Consider the following 25,255-nt stretch of genomic DNA (forward strand, 5'->3'; position numbering starts at 1 on the left):
TTTAGATGAGTTTTATTCCAATTTCTTTCCATGAGTAGCATTCTCTAGAGTTTTTTTTTTTTTGGTTACATGTGTCCTTTTGCATAAGTAAATAGAGATAATAATTATTTATGGGGAAAATTATGAGATCTTTAGCTTGTCAACACACCTTTTTTAATTTCTGATGACTGACATGCTGCTTCATGCAGACTGCATTTCCTTTGTTTCTTTAACTCCTGCTAATGATCTTTGGTTTCATTTCATGGATGTATTTGTTACTTTTTATAACTGAGTACTAGTGAGAAAAGAGATTAAATCACTTTAGGAGTACCTTGAGGCATTAATCTGTGCTGCATAACTGCCCTTTGGACAGAACTGGAAGTAGTGAAATTTTCAAGATGTGGGCCGTAAAGCCCAGCTGACGAGAGCTATTAATGATTGCTGCTGTATGGAGTGTTTGTTTAGTAAAAAACACATATGATCCTTGGACAGAGCTTTGCTTAAGAGGTGTTGGTAGAAGCAATGGCATGCCAGTTCATAAATGAAAGATCAGAGGGAGTAGTGAGTAGACAGACTCATCACTTTGTAGAGAGCCTTAGATTTGGAGAAACCTTGGCCATCTTCCTTCCGTTGTATTCATATTCCATTTTCTTTACTAAGGTGTTGTATGTTATGTTCATTCTTTATTTTTGCATAAATGGGGCAGCAAATACCTGCTATAGAAGCAACGACAGTTGATAAGCAGTGTATAAAGATGGAATGAAATTTTGAATCCTTCAAGCATTGCCGCCTTCCATTTTGATACTCTTGCGGTCTTTAAAATATGAGAATGAGAGGAACCAGCCTGCTGGTGGAAGTTGGTGTATCAATGTAAAATGATTTTTAAGCAAAGGAAAAGATGGAGGAAAATTCAAGGTGTCATTGTGATCAAGTTGCTTTGTTTTTCCAAACATCCTTGCCCAAATCTTACCCAAAGTCTGCCATTTTTTCCTTTTGGTATCCATTGTGAATAGCGCAGCTGCAATAGACTTGCACAATACTCCTTGTGTGTGTCAGAAAGGGGCTGACGGAGAGACATTCAAGGACGGGTACTGCTCTCCTACTTACAATAAGCTTAACTCCTCCAGGACTCAAGGAAAAGTAGTAGTTGCCTCCAGCTAGTTTCTCATAATTTTATACTTGTTCTTCATGTTTAGTATGTGATGAATTTAATTATTGGCTGACCCTCACCATGTTTAAGGCAGTCATTTTATTTCTGGACTTACAGATGAGAAATACTAAAGCATGGCAAAATTAAGTTATTTGCCTGTGTTCCTTCTGTGAGTCAGTAGCACAAGTAGGAAATAGAGCTCACGCTTATTCTTAGTCCCAGGAATATTTCATCCCAAGAATAGGCCCATCTACTCTGGTCCCTGAAAAATACTCTGTCCTTATATAGCATGTAAAAATAATTATTGCACAGATCCAGAGTTTCCCTGATTGACAAATATGATGGTAGACAGGTGGTTTTTTTCTCTGCAGGCATGTTGACAGGAACCTTTTGTTTCCTGTACTTCCTCTGAAGTGTTAAGGAGAGCTCTGTTAAGACTATCTGACCACATTCTACACCTGTAGTTTTCTAAAACAGCAGCTTTGGGTTTGGTTTTTTAGCTGTTGAGTATTTTGGGGATTTTTTTCTTCCTATGTTTACTGTCTGTGGAAAGAGGAAGTTCTGGAAGAGGAAGGGGGATAAATGAGTCAGGGTTGTACTGGATTATGAAGACCGAACTGCCAGCAGCATTTATAACTTTTAGTCATGTTCCTGTGCCTTCTTTAGATCTTTGGAAATTCACATGTTTCTTCAGAATTTGGTTTTTTTATGATTTGTCCTGAACTTAGTGCATTCCTGTCTGTGTCACTTGTGCGTAGTTAATGGCAGAAGTATAATCTGTTAAAAGGCTTTATGGGATGATTTTCCTCGGGGCAAAATGTGAATGGGTAATAGTTTGGAAAGGGCTTTATTCACAGAATGGAAGCCTGGGGCACAAAACATAAATGCTGAACTCTGAGAGCAGAGTTGAAGAGCTTGAGACATGGGGTCTCCACTTCCCTCTTTTGTACCTGAATCACAGTGTCTATTCTGTCCCTTCGAATTAGTAACATGTATTTTGTAGGATCCCTGTGTTTTACTGCAACTCGAGCATATGAATCAGAAATCTGTTTTGAATATAACTAATTATGTGAAATGAGCTTTGTACATATGCTTTGGATTTTGAAGCTTTAATATTTGGTGGGGGTGTGGATTTTTAAAAGTTAAAATAAACAATTCACCTTATGAAGGCATTTCAGACTTTCTTTTATCTCAGTTTATAAGCAGTTATGATTTGCAGTTTTGCCAGCTAACAGAGCTGTCTTTGTACAATTATTCTAAATAAGAACTGTAGAGGAATTATCTGTTATTTAGTAATAGTCTGGTATACTTTTGTGTCAGATCTATCTGAAAAAAATTCTTAGCCGCTGAATGGGTTTTATTCTAGCTCTAAAGACTGTTTTTCTGCACCAGGGGACTGAGTTATACATTATAAGCTTGGAAACTTGACGTATTGTTTATTACAGCATGTTGTTGTTTAACAAAGTATATCTATGTGGATGCAGAAAGATTAAACACTTATTAGATGCAATAAAGAAGGAAGCCCAGCAGTAACCTAATTTTTGTAATGACATAACTGCAAAGATATACAGTCTGACTTTTTTTCTACAGTATGTTTTTTTCTAGAAATATGTATACCTATAAAATAAAAATAACTGGTTTTCATGGGAGATAGTAATATACAAGCATGAAAGTAGAAATGATATACGCATACAGTATGTAAGCAGGTCTATGCATTTTCAAGTTGTTGCATGAGATATAAGTACATATTGCTAACATGACTTTGTCCTGGTTATCATCTGTGAAATTTAGTCATTATGAAGGGTCGGGGCACAGATGTATGCTTCGCTTTGTATCTTTATGTCTATGCTGATTGTGCCAAGTGTATGTGTTTGGAGCACTCTGGGTATTTTCTTCTGTTCATCCATATACACAGGCAGTAAATGCAGGACACAGGTGTTCCTCCCACCTCATCAGCCAGGCCAGGGGCAGAAAGGAAGTGACGCTGCCTGATTACCTGTCCAGTTCTGTTTGCTAGACCATATTGCCTTCCAAAAAGTAAAATTTGCTTTTGTACAGTGATTACAAAGTTGACACAGCCAAAATTTATCTGTGTTCTTGCATACGAGTCATGCTTGACTTTACTCTTTAATAGGTCCAGGAGAGTAGGACTGCTTCAGACCTTCTACTACTAGCTGCTGCTGCTCTGATTATGTCTGAGATGTTAATATTTCCATTATTAAGCCCTGTTTTCAAATTGCATATGACTGGGTCTTTGAAAAGTCCTTCAGTTATGAAATCTTTGCAGTATTTTCTAGTCTGACCCCCCTCTCTGGAGTTGAAGAGAAAATTGATTTAGAATATAGTAATTTACTGAAAAGTGAGCAAACTCACAATTCTTGTTTTCAGGCTTTACTGTCTGTATTTTAGAAAACTTGCTGATGAGGAATAACTCCGAAAGACTGATTGACCGAAAGATGTTTACTGATTCAATAAACTTTTACAAGTTTATACTAAATGAAAATTCAATTTTTAGTTTTTATATCTTAGGCGTTCTGGGGTTTATTCAAACCTTGTTGGCTCTTCAGTAATCTGTCATGTACAAGCATGTCTGGCAACAAATAATAGAGTAGGACTGAAAAACTGGTACTTCAGAAATCAAATACTGAAAGGATTTTGAACTGCATGGCTTCAGTTTGAGTTGGCAAAAGAAAGTTAGCTAAAGATGAGCATGAATCATGGGAAAAACATCAAGTAATGGATGTTGCATATGTTGCAAATAATATGGAAGAGACTTACACTATATATTACATGAAATGCAGTTGATACAGCATCACTTAGTGTTAAAGTATTCTTAAATCGTACCACAGTAGCTATTATATTGTCGAGAATGATCATCTCAGTTCAATTTGGTGTAAAGAGACAGTGTTGTTTGATTTTTGATTTCTGAAAGATAAGATTTTTCTCATCGACATGAAACCCATTCTCTCTACAGAAATAAAGGAGATGTTTGTGCTCTGTACCAGGGATAACACGGCTGAGGAAAGAAATCCCACCTCTAATCTGCTCCAGGTTGCCAGTGAAAGTATGTTATAATTTTAAACCCTGAATGCTGGCTGCTGAGGCATTAAAACCATTGTTTCACTATAATTTGGATAACATTTTTTTTGAGGTGTAGCACCGATATGATCCTTTAAGATGTCTCTACCCTGCTAAAATCTAGTGAGTCAAAGGGTCTTTCTGGAGCATGTGTCTGCTTAGCTCTTCTGTGCCACTGGACTGCCAGTACAAGGCAGTGTTCATATTGCTCCTCTGACACTACAATAGTCTTCACAGTGACCAGGAGAAGAAAAACCTGTCAGAGATGCAGACCGAGTTGGTAAAGATTGGTTTCTTTACAGTCTTGTGGTGGGAATGAGACCTAAAACAGGTGGCTCAGATTGACTGGTTCTTTGGCTTCTATCAGGATTATTCACCAAAATGCTGAAGCTGATGGTTTTAGTTGTTGTTTTTCAAATGAATAGGTCTTGAGAAAAAGCAGTTATCCTAACGTAGAAAATGGAGCTGCACAGACTGCCAAGTGGATAAAGTGGAATTTGAGCTTCTTCAGGTGACCTGGGAAAGCCCTCCACAAGACAGCAAAAGTGCATGGGTTAGAATGGATAGCCCACCCTCGTGGCATCATCACTGCGCCTTGTATAATACTGGAAAACCACTTCTGAAATCATTGAGCTTTGTATCTCTGTCTCAGTAAGTCACTGAGATCTGGTATCATGTAAGCATATCTAAGTAGAAGTGGTGCAATATGTGCTTTACAATTCTAAAGAAAAAATATATAAGTGAAAGGTTAAGACATGATTTATCATTATTACTTGAGATAATCATCTGGTACAGCAAGAATCAAAATTAAGGAGGAAACAGCTACCATATATATAAATAATCAAGAATTTGCTATTTTCTGCTGTGCTACGTACTGTTTTACGTTCAGGCATGGATAAGGTTCTAGTTGGTTTCAAATTTCAGCTTTGTGGTTAGATAAAAAGGAAAATATCTTAATTTGATATTAAAAACATTTTTTTCTTGTTTATACAAATACAATCAAAAAATAATTTTCTATTTTGTTTTAACCAACTTACATAACAAAACAAAAGTGTATTGATGCCCTTAGTGTTGGGTGCTGTTCAAAGAGGGAAGGAACAGGCTTTGTGATTTAGATACAGCCATTTGGATGCATATCTGTACTGTGCATTTGCTGTCCAGTTCCTACCAGTTGTTGGTTCTGGTCCCGTACTGTGCAGCTATACCTAGTAGGCAATGCATGTGCATGGATGCATGCATACAGACACACACATGTTCCCCTCCGAGCAAGGAACTGCCCCAGGTGGCACCTGTACGTGACTTCATCCTTTAGTTCACTACAGGGCTCAAGCCTCACAAATCCAACAAGCTCACTAGGTAAACTTGTACCTGAAAAGAACGCTGGCAGCAGAGTAGACAGATGCATTGGTGTACCAGGCAAGGGAGAGCTCTGTTCAAACTCGCACCGAAACATGTTCCTGTCTGTCCTGACTAGAGAAAGCTTCTTGCTTAACCTTGGGTTTAGAGCACGCTGAGGAAGCCACATTAAAATAGCTGTTGCTTGCTCTCTGCATCAGTCTTGTGTTCTGAGGAGTAAAATAATAAAGAACACGTGTGTGTAATAAAGTGCAAAGGAAATAGGAAGGGAGATAGCAAGGAACAAATCCAGAAAATACAGAACAGTTGGGTATTGTAATTATAGACATCTGATTATACTGGAGGAATTAAAGGAGTCTGAAAGAATTAGCCCTACAACCATTCTGAATCTTGAGGGGAGAGTATGTACTCATTAGGGGTTTGTTTGTTTGAAATTACTCATGCTTTCAAAATAACTGTCTTTATCGTAGTTTTCCTGGTAGCAAAACCTATAGTAAAATCTGCAACACAGCTTCCACAGGAGTCTCTATTAGAAGTTGTTCACAAATTTAGTTGAAATAACTACTGCTTCAGTACTAAGTTGAGTGTTCTTTTAGGAAGACCCCAGGAAGTCTGTTCAACTGTGGTTTTTTGAGATTTTGAGCATTCTGAAAGCTATGTGGTATGCATGTGTAAAAATCCATCTTAATTTTTTCATGTGGCTAGGGACTCATTCTTAAGTTTGAATTTATTTAAAATACTGTCTATAAACAGTTATAAATGATATGCTTGATAAGCATTTTGTTATGTTTTTCATTAAATTGTTTGAGGCACTATTAAGTAGTACCGGAGATCGTGAAAGGTGAATGGGCTTGACACAGGACCCTTCTAACTCATTAAAATACTTCATTAAAATACATAAGAATACAAATTCCTCATCAAAACCGCTCAGTCTCCTGGGTGGTCTCTATTTCATATATCAGGTGGGAAAATACCCCTTTTTTTACTGCAAGAATCATCTAAGAAATCTCCAGAAGGAAGCTCTCATAAAAATTGCTTCACCCTTTTTCTCGCTCCTCTTCCCACCATCTCCCACAGATTTTTCCATACAAAAGGATTGTTGGCATTTAAGGATGCTGTGTTCTTTGCTTTGTGTTCTTTGTGCTCACTTATGGAAGTGAGCTAATAGCAAAGAAGCTTGATTTTTGTTTCTAATGTGCTACTGAAAACTCTAAGCAAGTTTTAACTAAAGGGAAGGCATTTAAAAAGAGAACAGGAAGTAGCTGCAGTAAGGGAAAGCTGAAAAGAATAAAATCATCATAGGAAAAAAGAGTAAACCTAGTCCTATGCTGCATTTGTATTTCTAGAAGCCTTGACTGAAATAGGTGTGATGTCACACATAAAACTATATTTTGAGGTTTTTGTGTGTGGTGGTTTTTTGGTTTTGTTTTTTTTTTTGTTTTGCTTTGTTTTGGGGTTGGTTTTTTTTAATGTATTATCAGTCTAATTAATGTAAATTTCCTGCTTCTGCAATGATTAAATGAAATAGAAATGCACAAGCTTAATCTTTATGGAGATCAGAAATGTATCTGGAATGTGCAGTTGAGAATTCAAATCTGTTCCGTTGCTGAACAAATGATTTTATATTCATGGAGATTTGCGATAAATATGTCCTTAGAAGTGCATAGAAACACAAACTACTGATTTGTATTTCTTTGATGTGTTTTCAGTTGAAAGCTTAGTGTTTTTCTTGTGTCACACAGTGATTGTTACATAAATATGCAGGATATACAAGATACTGAAAGATTGATTCAATTTATTCAATTTTAACGATCTGATATGATTATTTTTTTTCCCTTCTGATATCTGCAGGAGAAACCTAACAAAGCTGTCCCTCATCTTCAGCCACATGCTAGCAGAAATCAAGGCTATTTTTCCAAATGGCCAGTTCCAGGGTGATAACTTCCGTATCACTAAAGCCGATGCTGCAGATTTCTGGAGAAAATTCTTTGGAGATAAGTAAGTACTAACATTCTGTAAAATTCTTAATTCTTTCTAATCATAAGCATGAAAAAGAATGATATTTTCAAAAATTCAAATAATGGTTCTAAGTATGTAGTGGCATTTTAAAGGTAATTTCTTGTCCAAGTCTTTAAATTGGCTGAAATTGCTACACTCATTATTAATTCTTTTTTTCCCCCAATGTTGTAATTTGCTGAAAGGATGAATAAAAACATATGGGCGGTTCTGTCACGTGCACTTACACTCAATTATAAATTAGACTACATGACACAAAGTTTATTGGTTCCATTCTAGGGTGAAGATAGTACATTATTTTCATAATGTACATAGAAAATCATGTTCTTTCATGTTATATATATTTTTTCTACAAATGGTAACTCTAAAGTATGAATTAGGAACTTGATACTGGTCCCAGGGACAGTATGTTTCCTTATCCCATCTTTAACTTTCTAACTATTACAGTATTTAGTGGTTTTTATGTAATTGAAATAATGATTTTTATCCCTTCTGACTACCTATAATGTAGTCACAGGGACTAATGTTTTCTTTTGTTTAAGTTCTGTTACAGAAAGAGATAGAATAAGTGGAGATGCGTCCAAAGGTTTAATCAAAAGCAGGTTTTGGAGAAACATGTTGTTCAATAATGGATCATAAAATGAATGCTAAGTGTGACTTGTAGATAATGTGATTAAATCCTTATAGCAAAGGCAATATCGCAAATGTAGAAGTAGGCAGGTGTGGGGTTTTTTGTTTGTTTGTTTCTTGGAAACAACTTCATTTATGGTACCACTATAGGCTAATAAAGGATGCATAGCTTCATCACTTTGTCATATGGAATGCTTATTAGCATAACAGTGACATAAGGGGGAGGAGGCAAGCGGTTTGTATATTTTACAGCATAATAGAACAGTCATTATGGTCATCAAATTTGCTATCTTGCACCACGTAGGCTATAGCAAGTCACAGAACAATTCCGACAACAATCTGTTGTGTTTTCTGAACAAGAGCGGCTCTTTAAAATAAGGCTTTCATTCTTTATTTAGAATACCAGCGTATTAGGTTGGCACTTTTGCAAATTAATTTTCAGTGTGAATTTACAACAGTTTCACTTCCTTTTTGTTTTCTTTTCCCTAGTCTAAACACACCTACTTCTAGCTTCCAGCTTTCTGGTTTCATTCTGGTGTTATCTGGTAACTTCAGTCTTCGAACAAATTTCTTTCCCGTGCAGATAATGTTAGAGTGTGATCAAGTTCCTGTATCAATCTTCATTTTTTTTTTTTTTTTTTAGAGGAAAGTAATCTGACAATGTTTTTGTTACCCATTTTAACGTGAAGGTGATCTTCAAAATACCTACAAAATTTCAGAATTATCTGAAGGATTAATTTACATGATATGTAGAGGTATCTATCAGATGATGCTTTTAAAAAACATGTCAGTCAAAAAAAGAAAAAACGGAGCTTTGAAAAAACTGCCTAATAATCATCTTTGTTTAGTGTTTCTGCTATCTCTTCCTCTCTTTCTCCCCTTTGATTAGCAGCGCTCAGAATTTCAATCTCCTTGTGGCCCTTCTCTTCTCCTTTTGGGCTCTGTCCTCGAATGACCTTTACCAGCCATCTTGGTTGCAAATTGCATTTCTGTCATTGGGACTTACAGAGCTCGTCTTCTGCGAGCTGCTGTTTCTTTCTGTCATTTCATCAGCTTCCTCATTCAGTATCTTTTTCCTCTTCGTATTTCTTTACTAACTTGTCCTTTCTCTGTGAGATTCAAGTGCTTCCCTTCAAGTTTCCTTCCAATGGTCCTGCCAGTTTCCTTTGGGAGATGGCACACTAGATAGGTACTTGAGGTGTCACACGGTAGGCTACTGTAACATATTAATAAGTTTTTGTCAGAACAAGGTTGGTAAGAAGAATTTTTCAACTGCAGTTGTCCATCTGAACAGCACAGCTCTACCCTTGTCTTTCTCCTGTTCACGCTTGACTCTTCTCTTTCCTGACTCATCCACTGGAGTGATTCTTTCTAATCCTTTTCAGGGCCCCAGAGCTCTTGCCGTGCCTTTTTTATGCTTTGGTTTTTTTCTGCTTATGTGAATTTCTTCATAAAATGCAACTTTAAATATGAACTCCCAGTACTAACCCTGTGACCTCCTCCCCTCACCCCATTATGTACTTTGATATTTTGTGGTTTGTTGAGGTTTTTGTTGGTGTTTTTTTTTCTGGGCGGTGGGGCGGAAAGCAGGGCATTTTGTTTGTGTTTTGGTGGTTTTTGGTTAAAGCATCCATACACCAAAAATGCCTAGGAATCAAGGCAGTTTGGGGACATGCAGTTAATTACATACGTAACTTTGGTCATCTAGTATAGCGTGGAATTTTTGAGTTCTGTCTTGTCAGATGCTTTTCTTTCAGAGTAGGTAAATAACCACTGTTATTAGTGTTCCCAGCTCTTTTCTAATGAACTGAAACTATTTTACTTACCTGTCTTCTAAGCAGTGAACAGTTGATCTGTGTTTGGCAGCCCTGCCATTGTCTCAGGTTTAGTTAATTGTGCTTAAGTAACTGTATAACATGTAAAAGCATGTGTGTCAAATAAACAGAGGAGGAAAAAGGTTTATTTGGCATTATGTTTAATCTTTGTTCAACAAAACGCCTGAAGCTTTTTAAGCGTTAATTATTTTCTAATCCATTTAAAAATATACGGCAGTTATACCTGTGAGCCACATCTTTTACAGTGGGCCTGTTATGACAAATTAGTTTGCAAATATGCTAGTATCACTTCCCTAGAAGCAGAGCCTATGTAAAAATTTTGGGTGTTGCAAACAACTGATAAAATATGTTTCTAACCTGACCACCTAAAGATAGGCCCCTAGGACTATTTGAAACCTGCAACTCTGGTTAGGGATGCAGTGCAATGAAGGAGTGCAGGGAGGAACTGTATTCTGCGTTCCCTGGCTGCATCTCCATTTTACAGGGCAAACCTGGACTCCTCACTCGTTTGCAAAAAGCAGCCTTTACTTTGAGGTCACTAAGTAATGCTGCTCAAGATTAGAGTACAAATAAAAAGTAAGTTGTGCTGGATCTTGCCTTCTGATGGGTGAACTGTGGCACAAGAAATAATTCTGATGCATTGTTTGATCTGATTGGAAGGATGGAATTGGAACTATTAGATTAATATGTGATTTTTTTCAGCATAATATTATCATAAAAATAATCTTCCTGTTTCTAAACATAATGAATTGTAAGTTTTTTATATAATCAATTTTCTGCCTTGATTTCTTGCTGAAATGTTGGTGTGTTTTTCTGTTTTAATTTGAAATATTCTAAATAGCAAGAATGAGGTCAATAGCCATTTGTGGTTTTAGGTTGACTCTTTGGCTTTCAGTTTTTGTAAAACTTCCATTTACAGAAAGCAATATATTACAACTTGCTGAGGAAGAAAACCCAAAAGATACAATTTTCAAGAGTCCAGTTAGTAGTTTAAAAAAAAAAAAATTATATCTGATTTCTTTCGCTACTCTTCCCTAATGAATGGGGAACTTCTGATTATGTTGGTTACATTTGTCTGTTTGAACACTTGCTGCAAAATTGTGCAGCTGTAAGTAAGTTTATTCATACTGTTATTAATAAGCATCATGGGATGCAGTCATTCTTTTTGTGTTTAAAGCTAGTCAGGTGTACATTCACATGACTTCAAACTCATTAGTAAAGTAAATGGCTAGGCTAACTGTTTCACATCTCTGATGATCACACATCTAGCTGCTCTTGGAATTTCTGTAGAAAACACAGAAGTAGAGCACAGCAAGCAATTTGAATGGCTTCATCAGAGCAATGTACGGAGGTAACTTCACACATTCTTGGCCTTCAGATACCTCCTCAGCTTTTGCATTTCTGGTACAACTCTATAAAACTTCTAGATAATGTCAGTAGCTAGAGAAGCTTGGATGGGAGACAATGCCATGGTGCTTGTGAGAGCAGCAGATAAATGGATAATGGAAATCATCAGCCCTCACATAGGCAGAGAGGGCCAGAAGTGGTTGAGGCACCATCTTTGGAGTTATTTGAAAGATGAGTAGACATAGTGTGTAGAGATATAGTTTAATGATTATTTTTGTTGGAGTTAGGTTGATGGTTGGACTAGATGATCAGGAAGGTTCCTTCCAACCTACGCAATTCTATGAGAGTGCAAAAGAAGTAAATAGTCCCACCCTTTACAGTTGTGAAGCTTTCCAATATCACATGTTTCAGAGGAGAAGGGGGAGTCTTGGAAGTGATATGATGCTTGGAAAGGATTGGGAGTGACTATTGTGGAGTTTAGGAATGTATAGGGAAGATTGATAAATCAAGGTGGGACATAATGAGATTTTGCTTATCTGGGTGGAAGGAGAATGTGTAGCAGTATGATGAAGGAAGAAATGGAGGAATTCATTTCTCTGCAAGGGCAAAGTAGAATATGTATCCAAATTAGGGGGTAGGTGAGGAGGTCAGCAGTGTCAAATAGAAGGCCCAGCGTGGTTTTGGTGTATTGACTTTGTCAAGGAAGCTCACCTAGAAAAGCTATCAGGGAGATGAGAGAATAGAGAGAATTTTGGATTTGCTTTCTGAAAACAAAAATCAGGAACAAATGAGAACTTAGCAAAGGCTGAATGACTGCAGTAGACTGAGAATGGAGCTCTTTGGTATATTCACAGGCTATGGGGAGGAAGAGAGCCTCTTAAAGAAAATAAAGGAGCCGGCTGAAGAAAAACTGAGGAATAAATTGACACAAGCTTTACACCATAGTCAAGGTCATGATTTTAGGTTAAGATCTATACCAAGGAAGAGCTTGATGGTGTCAAAAGCAGGAAAGCAGTGAAATTGAGAAGGTGTGATTTTTGAATTTGTACTGATTACTAGAATACAATTATTGGAGCAAGTGGTTTTATTGGACTAAATCTTCACCCATGGTTTACCATTATAGTTGTACTGAAGCAAATGATAGTTAAATGTGCAGCTAAACAGTAATGTTAAATGGAACTGTGAAATTGTAAAGCATGTAATCAGCAGTTACATTTGTTTACAGATACTTTAGTAACCCCCAGTGGGCTGTAAATATGCATGTAAAACATAATCTGATAGCTTCTTCATTATCCACATTTTATCACTGTATAGTGCTTGATGTTAATTTCCCCTGGATCCTTGCTCATTTTAATAGCACCTTACATCTTTTACCAGTTTTCTGTTCTGAGCAAAAATGTGCACAATACCACTGGGAGCAATCCTGAACCGAGAAAGAGAGTGGGCGAGATGACCTAACAGTGACATGATCTTTCCAGCCTCTGAATTTGAAAGCTCCAGTGAAGTCATGCAGGGCTTTGTAACTATTGAATTTTGTGATTTGTGGCTGTCTTCATGTTGCAGAATGAATCAGCAGCGAAATGTCAATGTTCTTAGATTTTTCAATTCTCCATAGTTCTGCCACTTATTTTAACTTTTAAAGTTTTACTCTTCATAGTGAAACCTCAAAAAAATTGAAAGCATTTCTGTTAGTTTTGTCAGATAAATTGATTTCCCCCCACCTTTTATTTTCTGAGGAAATAGAAATTCTTTCACTGCTAGGGTCAAACACATTACTATTTTAATGTCCTTATACTTTTTTTTTTCCAGCTGAGGCCTGAAATGTTTTTATTTTTTTATTGGAATTTAGGAAAAAATATGGCTATTGATTTCTCAATAGCAGTTAAACAGGTATTTCAGATTGAGATTCTAAATTTTGAGTGGCTGTGGTTCTGCTGTGGTCAGTGCTTTTTGGCTCAGAACAGACGTAGCATCTGCGGCTTGGGTTCAGAGGAGCAGCAGTAAAACAGGCAGACCACAATGCACCACTTAACTTGAAAACATTTAGCTGTTCGAAAGTGAGACCTCAGATAGGCTAGGTTTTAACATTTTGTTGATCCCCTTAATTTATTACTTGATTTCACGTTCTTGCTGCTGATAGCACCCGAGAGCCCTACTGTTGCCCCAACACTGTAAAAATGGTGGTCCTGGCCCAGAAAGCTTCAAATGTGAGCATGAACTACAGTGTAAAGGGAAGCCAAAGATACAGAGAGATGGGTGGGGTGGCTGACACCCCAGAGGGCCATGGTGCCATCCAGTGTGACCTTGACAGGCTGGAGAGCTGGGCAGAGAAGAACCTAATGAGGTTCAACAAGGACAAGTGTAGGGTCCTGCACCTGGGGAAGAAGAATGTCAGGCACCAGTATAGGTTAGGGGTGGACCTGCTGGAAAGCAGCTCTGAAGAAAAGGATCTGGGGGGTCTTGGTCGACAGTAAATTATCCATGAGCAAGCAATGTGCCCTTGTCCCCAAGAAGGCCTATGGAATTCTGGGCTGCATAGGGAAGAGTGTGGCCAGCAGGTTGAAGGAGGTCATCCTTCCCCTCTACTCTGCACTGGTGAGGCCACAACTGGAATACTGTGTCCAGCTCTGGGCTCCCCAGTTCAAGAGAGACAGGGAACTACTGGAGCAGGTCCAGCGTAGGGCAACAAAGATGATTGAGGGATTGGAGCATCTCCCTTATGAGGAAAGGCTGAGAGAGCTGGAACTCTTTAGCCTGGAGAAGAGAAGGCTGAGGGGGGACCTTATTAACGTTTACAAGTATCTAAAGGGTGGGTTTAAGGAGGATGGAGGCAGACTCTTTTCGGTGGTTCCCGGTAACAGGACGAGGGGTAACGGGCACAAGCTGGAACATAAGAAGTTCTGATCAAATATGAGAAAAAACTTCTTTACGGTGAGGGTGACAGAGCACTGGAACAGGCTGCCCAGGGAGGCTGTGGAGTCCCCTTCTCTGGAGACTTTCAAGACCCGCCTGGATGCAGCCCTGAGGGATGTGCTTTAGGCAATCCTGCTTTGGCAGGGGAGTTGGACTAGACGATCTCTAGAGGTCCCTTCCAACTCTAAAATTCCATAATTCCTTGATTCCATGATTCTGTGAAAGAGGAAGAGGCAGTGATCCAAGTGCCATAGCCTTCATCACTATCAAGACAGATGTTTTGGCAACAGGAACTTTTAAAGAAGTTAATAGGGAATGGGCCTTTTAGAGAATGGTTCCTCCCTCAGCTGATCAGTAGTATGGGAAATAGGCTTATTGGTACCCTTGTTTAAAAACTTGAGCTAGAGGCAGAAGGTACTGTTCCCTGGGTGCTAGTAATGGGACATAAATCTCACTAGATCTTTTTCATGTAAATACGAGATGAGATAAACAGGTTTGAACAAGAAGAGAGATAATATTACAGAGAAGAGCTAGTCAGTGGAAAGTGTCAAGATATGATTAAAAACCAGAAAAGGGCAACGGTCTTCACAGTATTCTGTGTGGCTTAGAATGGTAAAATTGCAAGTACAAAGGATGGAGAAACAAAAGTTGTAATAGTTGGCATACAAGGTTATGAGACAGGAGAACAGATCCGCAATGGACAGGCAGGAGAGGCAGTGTTTTAAGTATAAAAGGATGTGCAAAAGCATGGGTGTGCTTTGGATTTGTGGTTAGAGATCAGAGTTGGAAATATATAGATAAGTGTATCCCTTTGGGGACACTTCAGGAAATGCAGACTTCCTGCATCCCTTAAAGAAGCACTAACTTGCTGTCTTTTCAGCAATATCAAGTTATGCAGCTTTGGAAGTGGATAATTTTGGCGGTATATTTTCCCTGTTTCATAAGGCTTATTTTATCTCTTTTACCTTCTCTTTTCTCATTTTAGATTCTTCTATATTTGTTCTGCATGATGTCACTATTTAACGATTGTACTGGCACGATATGGCAGCATTCCTTTTTTCCCTCAGGACTGAACTTCTCAAGCCTTCTGTGTGTCAATTGTTTGCTCTGCAGTTCAGAAGCAATGAAAACATGTGGCCTCTCACTTAAAACTGAAGCAGCAGTCTTAAGAAAATGCTCTGTTCAGTGACGATAAACCGAAACCCAAATTGCTCACTGCAGACTTGCAAAGAATGTTGTTTCTATCTGGGTCAGTATTTGCTTGAATATTTTTGAGTTTGCTCTGGATACAGTAATGCCCTTTTCACGTTATGTTTTCTGGCCACATTTGAGAGAGTCTCTTGCAGACAAAAATGTTCACTGTAAGTCACACAGGTACATGTTTGCCTTCCTAGACATACTTGTGGTCTGCTCTGGCTCAAATGAGAGCAGTGTCACTTGACATTCTGGAATAGCTGCATCTCTGCAGTTCTACTGAAGTAGCGTACTCTGCACGCTCAGAAAATACTTGCCTCTTCTCCAGGTTTATTTTAATGTCTTTTGCTTTTTAATAATGCAGGAGCTTTCAGGGAGTTTAAGAAAATCCTATGTACACATGATCAGGGTAGGAGGGAAGGGACGACCCAGATTCCTCTGCTAAGTCACTTGCAAATTATATGCAGGACACTAATCCTTCTCCTTTAGGCATATGAAAGTTGTGTGGGTGGTGTTTAGAACACTGTATTTGTATGGAGTGACACTTCCCTTTGACATGTGTCAATAATAGTAAATAGATACTATCCTATATAAAAGTATTTTTAAAAAGCTTATACTTTGATCAGAACATTTTTTTAATTCATAGTTCTTCAAATACGCTTACTATTGCAGAAGAAATGTCGAGAAGTAGTCTCATTTTGAGAGGCATGGTGGAGAAATGGCATTTTTAAAGGTTTTTGATACGACTCTTACATAAGGCAGCCCCAGTCTGCCAAGATGCAGATAGTTTTGTTGATTTGAGAGAGATAAGATGTGTGCAAAAAGCCTCTTCAGGAAAAATCATTCGTGATCATTTGTTTTATTTTGTGTTTTCTTTCCTTAATTCGGTATGAGCTTGCTTCTAGTCTAATGATGAGGAAAGGCAGTACAAAGACACTGTATGGTTGAATCGTTTCCTAACAGTTTGGCAGATAGAGATTGGGTTTTCCTTGTAAGAGGTCCTCCAAAACCTTTTTCTGCTGTATAAGGTGTGCATTTCTGCTTCCTTCATATTTTTGTTTCCTTCTAAAACTATCTCTGAAGATTTTGAACTAATTGAAGGTCATAATAAAGTAACATGTAGCACAGTAACAGTATGTACGTGCAATGTAGTAGGATATTTTTGTATACTTCAGTGTCCTGGTTTTTTTTCCCCCAAATTGTATTATAGAAAGAGAAACTGTTACAAAAGCCCTGGGTGTATCTGTTCATGCGTGCATCCGTAGTAGGGCTCTTACCTTTGGGCATCAAACATTTGAGGCAAGTACAGTCACTGCAGTACCATCCTCTCACGTGAGATACTCCCCTGGACATCGTCTCAGCTGGAGTCACGTGTGCTCTTCTGCAAGGGATAGCTCACTTAACTGTGATTAAATACCTGAAGCACTGAGGCACACTGCACTTCCTCAACCTAATGCTACTGGGATGTCAAATCACATCTTTCTGATGAGCTGTAGTAGCACTGACTAACTCATCTCCTCCTAGACAAGTGTCCACAGGTCAGCCTAATAGCATGAGGCGTGTGCAGAATACCTGCCAGCCTCCAGTGCAGGGTATCATTAGGGCATGATGCAACAAATATTACAAGGAAAAGGATCACTGAAAATATTTATTGGAGATACCTTCTGTGGTTCAGGAGCAAAACGCTGCAGGCAGTATTTCATTACAAACAGAATCCTATTTTTTTTTTTACACACACACACACATGTTTAAACAACAATCTAAGCATGCTATTGACTATGACAGCCCCAATCTCAACCTTGGTTTGATTCGTCCTGTTTCCTTCCCCCTCGCACTGCCCCTGACACCTTCCCAAACAATTAAAATAACTCTTTGGATTTGCATAATGAAAAGATGCCTTCAGAGGCTGTGTAACCCTTAAAACACAAGAAAGCAACAGCAATGAAATGTTAAGTCAAACAGAAACTCAACTTGCCAGCCATCTACGAAATGTTCTTTCAGACCCTTCACTGTGGGAAGCTTTCTGCGTGACCCCCTCCTAGACCTCTGCCAGAGGAGGGTGTTTCACAGTGTGCCTGAAAAGGTCACCAGATTTCAGTGACACAGGAGCAGAAGAGGAGGATGTGGCAGAAACCTTCACCTTGTAAAGTCTTGGTAACACCCTCATTTTGAGTGAGTGTGTGCTGTCTTGCAAGGTCACAGAAGAGTGCAGCAGTTTGTATATATAAACTGGAGAGACACATTATGGGAGGAATGATCCCTGGCTGGAGCTTTTCGAAGTATTTAGGAATGATAGCTGTATAAAAAGTAGCTGTCGAGAAACAGGAGTTAACACTTTCAACAACCAATTCTCACCTTTATTTAGGAAAGCAGAAGATAAAAGGCCTATTTCACAAAGCTGCAGGAAAAAAAATCTGCTGAATTTAGTGAATTTTAACACACACATGTGTACGCAAAATCACTCACGACCCAAAAAAACTTTTCTAACCCCATTTTGGCATAATCACAGTGCTGTAACTGTTTAGGATGTTTTACATAGAGAATCAGGATGTACTTTAGAGCCACATTTACAGGAACTAAATAAGGAATAGGCACTTTAACAACTTTAACACCACAAAAGCAATGACGTTTTCCAGCTATGTTCTCTGAACTTAGTGCAGTATTTCATTCTCTCTTTACCATAATCAAAATTTGATGTGCATTCTTTCTTAAATGGCATCTGATGTGGTATCTCTCGTCAGCTCTCTGTGGTTTCCTGTTTTTCATACACAGATGAAAGTATCTGCTGAGATCTATTGAACTTCACGTTTTATCATTTATGACTTTCTCAATGTAAGCCTCCAAGTAACAAGTAGATTTCTTTACACTTATAAATGTAGTGAATGCCTGATGCACTAGAAATACAGGAGCACATGTTTAGTCTTGTACTTCAAATTACTATTTGTTTTACTTTAGGTTAACTGCAGCTATTTATTATGCAGTAACAACTTAATACAGTCAGTCTTTTTTTTTTCACAGTACTGTACTACCAAGTAATATACATAAGTAACATGCATTTCTGCATAAGAAAATAGTTAGGGAAACTGGAATAAAATATTTTGTGTCTTACAAAAATAAGTCAATGTGAAATCATAAAAATTGCCAGAAATATTGATAAGTTTTGAGGTCTGTGTCTTTTGTCATTTTAACGGTTATTAAAAAAATTTTATTATGAATGTGAGAGATCTTGTTAAGTCCTGAAAATAGTTATATATGATTAATAGTTATATGTTGATTATTTTTCAGTTAATTAAAATGTTTTTAAGATATCGTATAGTCTGCTCTCAGTGTGAGGCAGAACTTTAAGACAAGGTGTTATGGCTTTGCAAAATTTAAATTTGACCCTAGTGAAATGTGAAGAAAAATTGCTGTTATTGAACAATTTCTCATAGTTTTGAGAGTGATAAAACAGGGCACTTCCAAGTGATCAGATTCCAAATATAAGCACTTTGTTGGCAAAATAACTAATCTGTATTATTTCTGACTATGCAAATAGAAACTGAATTTGACAGAACTCGGCTTCGTATTAGAGAGGATAATTTTAATTTCCCTCTATCCTGATTTCCCACCTTTTCCTACATGCACTACTGTCTGAAAATACTCCCCATCCTGCAAGAATGTGTGAAGGTGAAGATCTGAGAAGATGCGTCTTCTAATGTACCTGTAACTGTCAGGGGCTATGACAGGCCTTGGACTAGCATTGGTGGTGTCTAGTTGATTGCTATCAGGTTACTTGACCAGTGTTTATGAGCTTTAGCTATAAAAAATGTCATCATGGTAGATACTACATTGATGCTTATCATTCTGAGAAGAGAGGCTGTGAAAAAAGGAATTCTTTACCAAGCACACAGCTGGTCCTTTATGTTATCTTTGAGAAGGTGTGAGGTTGGTTGTCACACCTGCTTGGTGTAGGATATTTCAGTTTCTGTAGTGTTCTTTTTGTTGTCCTCCTAAGGAAGCGTGAGTATTTATTGTTGTAAAATAAATGATACTTTCTTTGACTGTGTTTAAAGGAAATTGAACTGTTCTTTCATTTGCTTAGGTTGCTTTCGGAAAACTTGGGGGGTTTTGTTCGGTTTGGGTTTTTTTTTTTGTCTGCAGAGAAACCAAATTAATATTTCACTTCTTTAAAACTCCATTTCTGACGTCTAAATAAGGTATCAAATCTTAAATGTGTGGTTTTATTAAATTTATTATTTCCACCCCTCTCACAGAACTATAGTGCCATGGAAAGTGTTCAGGCAGTGCCTTCATGAAGTTCATCAGATAAGCTCTGGTTTGGAAGCAATGGCTCTTAAATCTACTATTGACTTGACCTGCAATGACTACATTTCAATTTTTGAATTTGATATCTTCACTAGATTATTTCAGGTAAGATTTGAAAATTTTAGATATTTGTATGAATTTGAGAAGCTTAGTGCCCTCAGGCAAGTACCTATAGGTGAAGGAAGCAGATTTTTTTTTTAAAAAAACTTAAATAACTGAAAACACTAGAATTCAGAAATAATTTGTGCATTTTATTTAGTCCTTCAGAGATGTTTGGAGCATCAACACCTACATCTGAAGAACTAAAAACATCCAACAACGCCTGCTTCATTTCTGCATGTATTTCGTATGAATACAATATATTTGTGTTTGCTGCTACTTATTTTTCACTATTCTTAAATGCATTCCTAGAAATGTTGGCCTTTGGGTATTTATCTAAATTTTACTTGTGTTTTCATTGTGCTTTTGTATCTATGTATATATGAAGTGTCTCTACAAACACATAAGGAAAGGTACATATGACTTTTTTTAGTAGGCCTCTTTCCTTTATGAACTTATTTTTGCCATTAATGCTCTGCTGTTTATTTACAATAAGGGACTATCTTCGGGAATAGCATTAATTGTGTTGTTGTTAATAGGTAATATTTATCTGAAATAAACTTGTATTTATGTTACGTACCTCTGTTGACCTTGTGTCCCTTCTACAGAACATACTTGAACTATTTCAGTCAATATAGAAGGCCATGCCCGTTTGCATCCATATTAGATTAATTGATTCGGAAGTTGTCACTGTTGAATATTTCTTTTGTATATAGGAATCTTTGAAATATACTTGATCGTTTACTTTCATTTACCCCATACAGTGATAAACTGGTTCCGTTATTCTTTAGCCTTTTAGAAATATGTTCAAAATACCAACTTTATGCCTAAGCCTGGGCCATATGTTTGTTCCATCTTCCATGTTATTCTGTGATAATCTTGGTTTAGCTTTCTTGGTTTTGCTGTTATGGGAAAGGGTGCCGTTATGAAGTTGATATTAAGAATTGGCAGGAGACGATTAATGATTTTAGTTTACAGAGTTTTGATTTTGATAATCTCTTCTCTGTTCTGAGTCAAAACTGTATCAAAGTTGAAAATGTTATGGTTTAAACTCGGTTTAATTTAACCACAAACATTGGTCACTTATTAAAACACACACAGGTTATGGAGGTTTGAACAAAACTTTGGGGGTTCTCTTTGATGAAATAATAAACTAGAAAATATAGATTATTGCACTTTATGCTGATTTAGCAAAATCCCCCTAAGCTTTGCCCTTCATGTGGAGCTTGATATGATCAAGCATTCCTGTCTGAATGTTGCTGCCTTGGGATCTGTCTCTGCCAAAGTTTCTCCCTTTTATTCAGTATTTGGCAAACTAATATGGTGTTCAGGTTAGTAATCAAGCCCAAATACTGATCTCAGACTTGACTCAAAATATCTGAAACCCATCGGCTGCAACATACATCACAATAAAATGCATTTATTTAAGGTTCCTTTCTGTAATATTTTTTTTCCCCCTACTTACAAATAATAACAGGATTTGGTTGCTTTTTTATTTGTTTTAATCTGTACATTGAATATAAAATTAAATGAGAAGCAGTGATCTGAGAAGTAACAGTTCGTTCTGACCCTATGTGCGGTCCTATAGATTGCATTAAACTTCAGGACAGAAGCCTCAAATGAGATTTATTTTCCTTGTTCTGTGAGCCAATGAAATCTCTTTGCATCTGTTTCTTTGTGAGGCCATTGCTGGTTTGATTCATTACCATCCCTTGGGCTAGAAAAGGGGGATCAGCAGCACCGATAGATATAAGGAGAGAAGACTGGTTAGAATTAACTTCTAATTTAACAAAAAAAAACAGAGAGAGGATTTTTGCCAAACAGATTACCAACTTGTGCAATAGCAGTGTAACTGTTGAAATGAACTTGCACTGAACTTGGTCTGAGAACCTCTCCCAGAGGTTACATTTTACTTCTCTAGTTTTTAAACAGCTTCTGTAACTATGTGTGCGTACACCCACGGAGAGAAAACCCCAGTTGTTTAAGTAATCAAAATACTGTTTTGCCAACTGTGGCTTGTGTTACAGCAAAGCTACGTTTATCATGATGCTTACTCGCAGAAGAAAGCAAGACTACTTTTCATGGAGGTCCTGTAAAGTGAAGTTGCTCCCCCTGCCTCCCCACTGTATGCGTGCACGGCTCGAAGTGCTGTGTTCTCTGCCCAGAGATGAAGTTAGCACAGCAGAATACGTAGATGCTTTGAAGTAAAGGAACTTCATTCTGTCACTATTAATGTGCTCAGTGAAGCTGTGCTTTTACGCAAAAATGTTTCCGTAGAAGAGAAAGCGTACGAATCTTTTTCTCATTTAACACTTCTGCTTTTGCAATACTCTGTGTGCACAAGGCAAGCTATGAGTTCTGGCCCTTTGATTTTCAGTTGTACTGTCACGTCATTTTCTAGGTATAGCAGCAGCGTGGTACTGTGTACAGAGTCCAGGCGTTTGAGGAAGATACCGTCTACTGTCAACTTAGAACTGTCAACTTAGAAGCTTGATGGTTGTCATTAACCAAGGAATTTGCATGCTACTTGAATTTTGTTTATAATGTACTGTAGCGAGCCTTTATATTACCACGGGCCAACAAAACGCCAAAGTACCGAGTGTTTGATCATCCTTTTTGATTCATATGCGTGCAGTTGAGTAATACAACAGGAGAAAGAACATTGTGTTTTTGTGAAGGAAGCGTCAGCGCCGGCGTGGTGAAGGGGAAACGGTCAACTCCCTTTTTTCTCTAGTTAGGGCAATTAATGTTTTTCATGTGATGAAGCCTCCTGGCATCCATCTTTGGTGAGGGTTCAGAGAGGAGCTGGCAAGATGCAGTGTTGCATCTAGGATTGTGAATTTTTCTCCTTTTTTCTGTACAAATTTGAACACTTGAGGTTTCTTCCGGCCTCTGTGCCAACAACTTACTGTTCCATTTCATGTGTCTGTTTTGAAGAGATATTAGTTTTAAAATAAAACAGGTGTTCATCCATGTTTAAGTAGTGGTTAGGGTTTGCCTGGGAAAAGTATCATAATCTTAGGCAGAACTGTTAGGATACTCTGCTCAAGTGTGTCACACAGGCATTTCATCTCTCCCTTGCTGGCCTTTAGAAGTCCTTTTAAAGGGAATTTGTAGGGCACACAAGAACACAAGCCTCTTCTTTACAGTAAAAGACTGTTCTGTATTCTTTGAAATGATAGCATATCAGGCATGTTTCACTGCGTTTTCTGAAGCATTTGCTATTCAGCTCACCAAAGACTGTGATGAAGTGCTGTCAATATTTGTTTTGTTTTCTGGCTGTAATACCATTATGATAACTGAAGAAATCAAGAAGTAGAGATTAAGAAAAGGAATGGCAGATAAAATTAGTGGCGTTATTAGGCTTCATTTGTTAGTGTTACTTATCAACTGTGAAAGTGCCTCAGGACCTCTGAAGAATAGACTTAATTGTGTTTTTATTAAACCATCATGGACCCATACTCTCCAGGTTCCAACTAAACATGATGTTTAATATTTTACATAGCTACAAATAGGAGATCCCTTAAATTCAAGGTCTTCAAAATCTTTATCCAAAAATTTACACTTGATTTTCTAACCAAAAGTGCATGTTCTTCAGCTGAGGCTAAAATGCTGTAGGTCTCTCTGACAAATCGACTTGAGTTTTATTAGAAATATGTAACTACCTTGCTGAATCTGTTTAATTGTTTGTCTTCTCTTTTTAGCCGTGGGGTTCAATCTTAAGGAATTGGAACTTCTTAGCTGTGACGCATCCTGGATATATGGCATTCCTGACATATGATGAAGTGAAAGCGAGGTTGCAAAAATATAGCACTAAGCCTGGGAGGTGAGAAGTTTTGCTGATTATTGCTTTCCAAATAAACATGTCATTTCAAAGCTACGTAATTATTCTAGTTTCATACTTCTATATTGCGTGATACTTAAACTCACTGCAATACTGAAGGATTGAATTCTTGGCCTTTTTTGTAACAAAGTGAATCATAGTAGTAGGTATTTTTTTTTATACTTGGGGTTTCTATCAAAATGTGTTTTTTTTAAAATATTTTAATACTAAAACTCAGAACTCCACATTCAACAAGTGAACAATGAATTAACAAATGCTGACCTTTTAGATTTTAAGACACAGGAATTTTGTAACCATGATCTGGTTTTATGCCATAATTCTTCTACGGTGCTATGAAGCAAAAAAAATACAAATACTGTATTAGCACATGGAAGTCTAAATAAGCACAAACAAACAGGAAAAAAAATAAATTAAATTATGTTGCTTTTCCTTTGTTCTTCTGAATTAGGTACAACAAGCAATGCATTCTTGAAAAGCATTTGAAAACGTAATTTGCTTTTCAAAGTTTGTTTTGGAATGTTACTTAATAGTAAAGTAAAAATCATCTTTCATGGTAGCACACTTGAAATATTAATTTAATTTGCGCTTATGTGTTCCTTTTATGTTCACTTTTTTTTTCTTTGCCAATAATGATTCTATATTACAAACTCTGCACCTAGAAAAGGAATCGGTCAGATTAAATATCATGACATGTAGTTTTTAAATAACATCTATGTGGTGCTGTGCTTAATTATTCAAACTGAACTCTTACCGTTTATGCCACTTCTGTTGTCCTGGTTTTTTCTTCATTTAGATTGGAGAAATAAAAATTCATTAATGGATTTAATCCTGTATTAGTTGACTTTTATTTTGCTAGTTTTACCTTTCAGTTATGAAGCTTTTTTCTCTAGTGCCTAGTTGTCTAACTTTGCTGCAGGATCACATGTATACATAGTTAAAAGAGCATCATTTTGAGACTTGTTAGAGAAGTCTAGCAACAGTTATACCTATATTCTGTACTTGGTTTCTTTTGATTTTTTAGCAAACAATATACTGAATCTTAAGTTACCTGACTGGTCAAGTGCATATGTAGAAGAATCTTGTGGTTCCAGGAATAACACTGATTTTCAGCTTGGCGCTCATGAACACTTCTACAGAAGTCAGATAACTAGGTTGATTTTGAGAGTCATTGCTATACTTAGTATTTTCTCTATTATTGATTCTGATTCTGTGATTATAAAAGAGAAGTAATAGAGAAATTATCCGAAGTTGCCTTTATGTTCCTTGTAAATAGAGAGTGAGTTTTAAGATAACTTTCTATTGCATATCAGAAAATGACTGTCTGAATTGCTTAGGTGAAATGCTGGAGTGTGAAAGAAGAGATAATATGAAGTGAAATTGCTTTTTTAATCAGTCTAAAACATCCTGGAAATTACAAGATTCTGTTCAAATGAATAGTTACTACTTCAATGTAATATTGGCCTTATTGAAGTTTTTAAGAGCCATGACGAACTTCAGGGAGGCTAAGAT

At 37.3% G+C, this 25,255-nt stretch overlaps 1 protein-coding gene across 9 annotated transcripts in view; it reads left to right on the plus strand.

Moving 5' to 3' along the window:
- The window catches only part of CBLB (Cbl proto-oncogene B), a 135,635-nt gene that overhangs the window by 57,357 nt on the left and 53,023 nt on the right, over positions 1 to 25,255 (plus strand). For all 9 annotated transcript variants that reach the window (XM_063349617.1, XM_063349669.1, XM_063349636.1 and 6 more), the window contains 3 exons: positions 7,415 to 7,561; positions 19,752 to 19,908; positions 23,607 to 23,728. In XM_063349617.1, the coding sequence (XP_063205687.1) occupies positions 7,415 to 7,561; positions 19,752 to 19,908; positions 23,607 to 23,728 (426 nt within the window). The remainder of the gene's footprint in view (positions 1 to 7,414; positions 7,562 to 19,751; positions 19,909 to 23,606; positions 23,729 to 25,255) is intronic.

This window comes from Chroicocephalus ridibundus, chromosome 1, assembly GCF_963924245.1.
Source record: "Chroicocephalus ridibundus chromosome 1, bChrRid1.1, whole genome shotgun sequence".
Classification (NCBI taxonomy): Eukaryota; Metazoa; Chordata; class Aves; order Charadriiformes; family Laridae; genus Chroicocephalus; species Chroicocephalus ridibundus.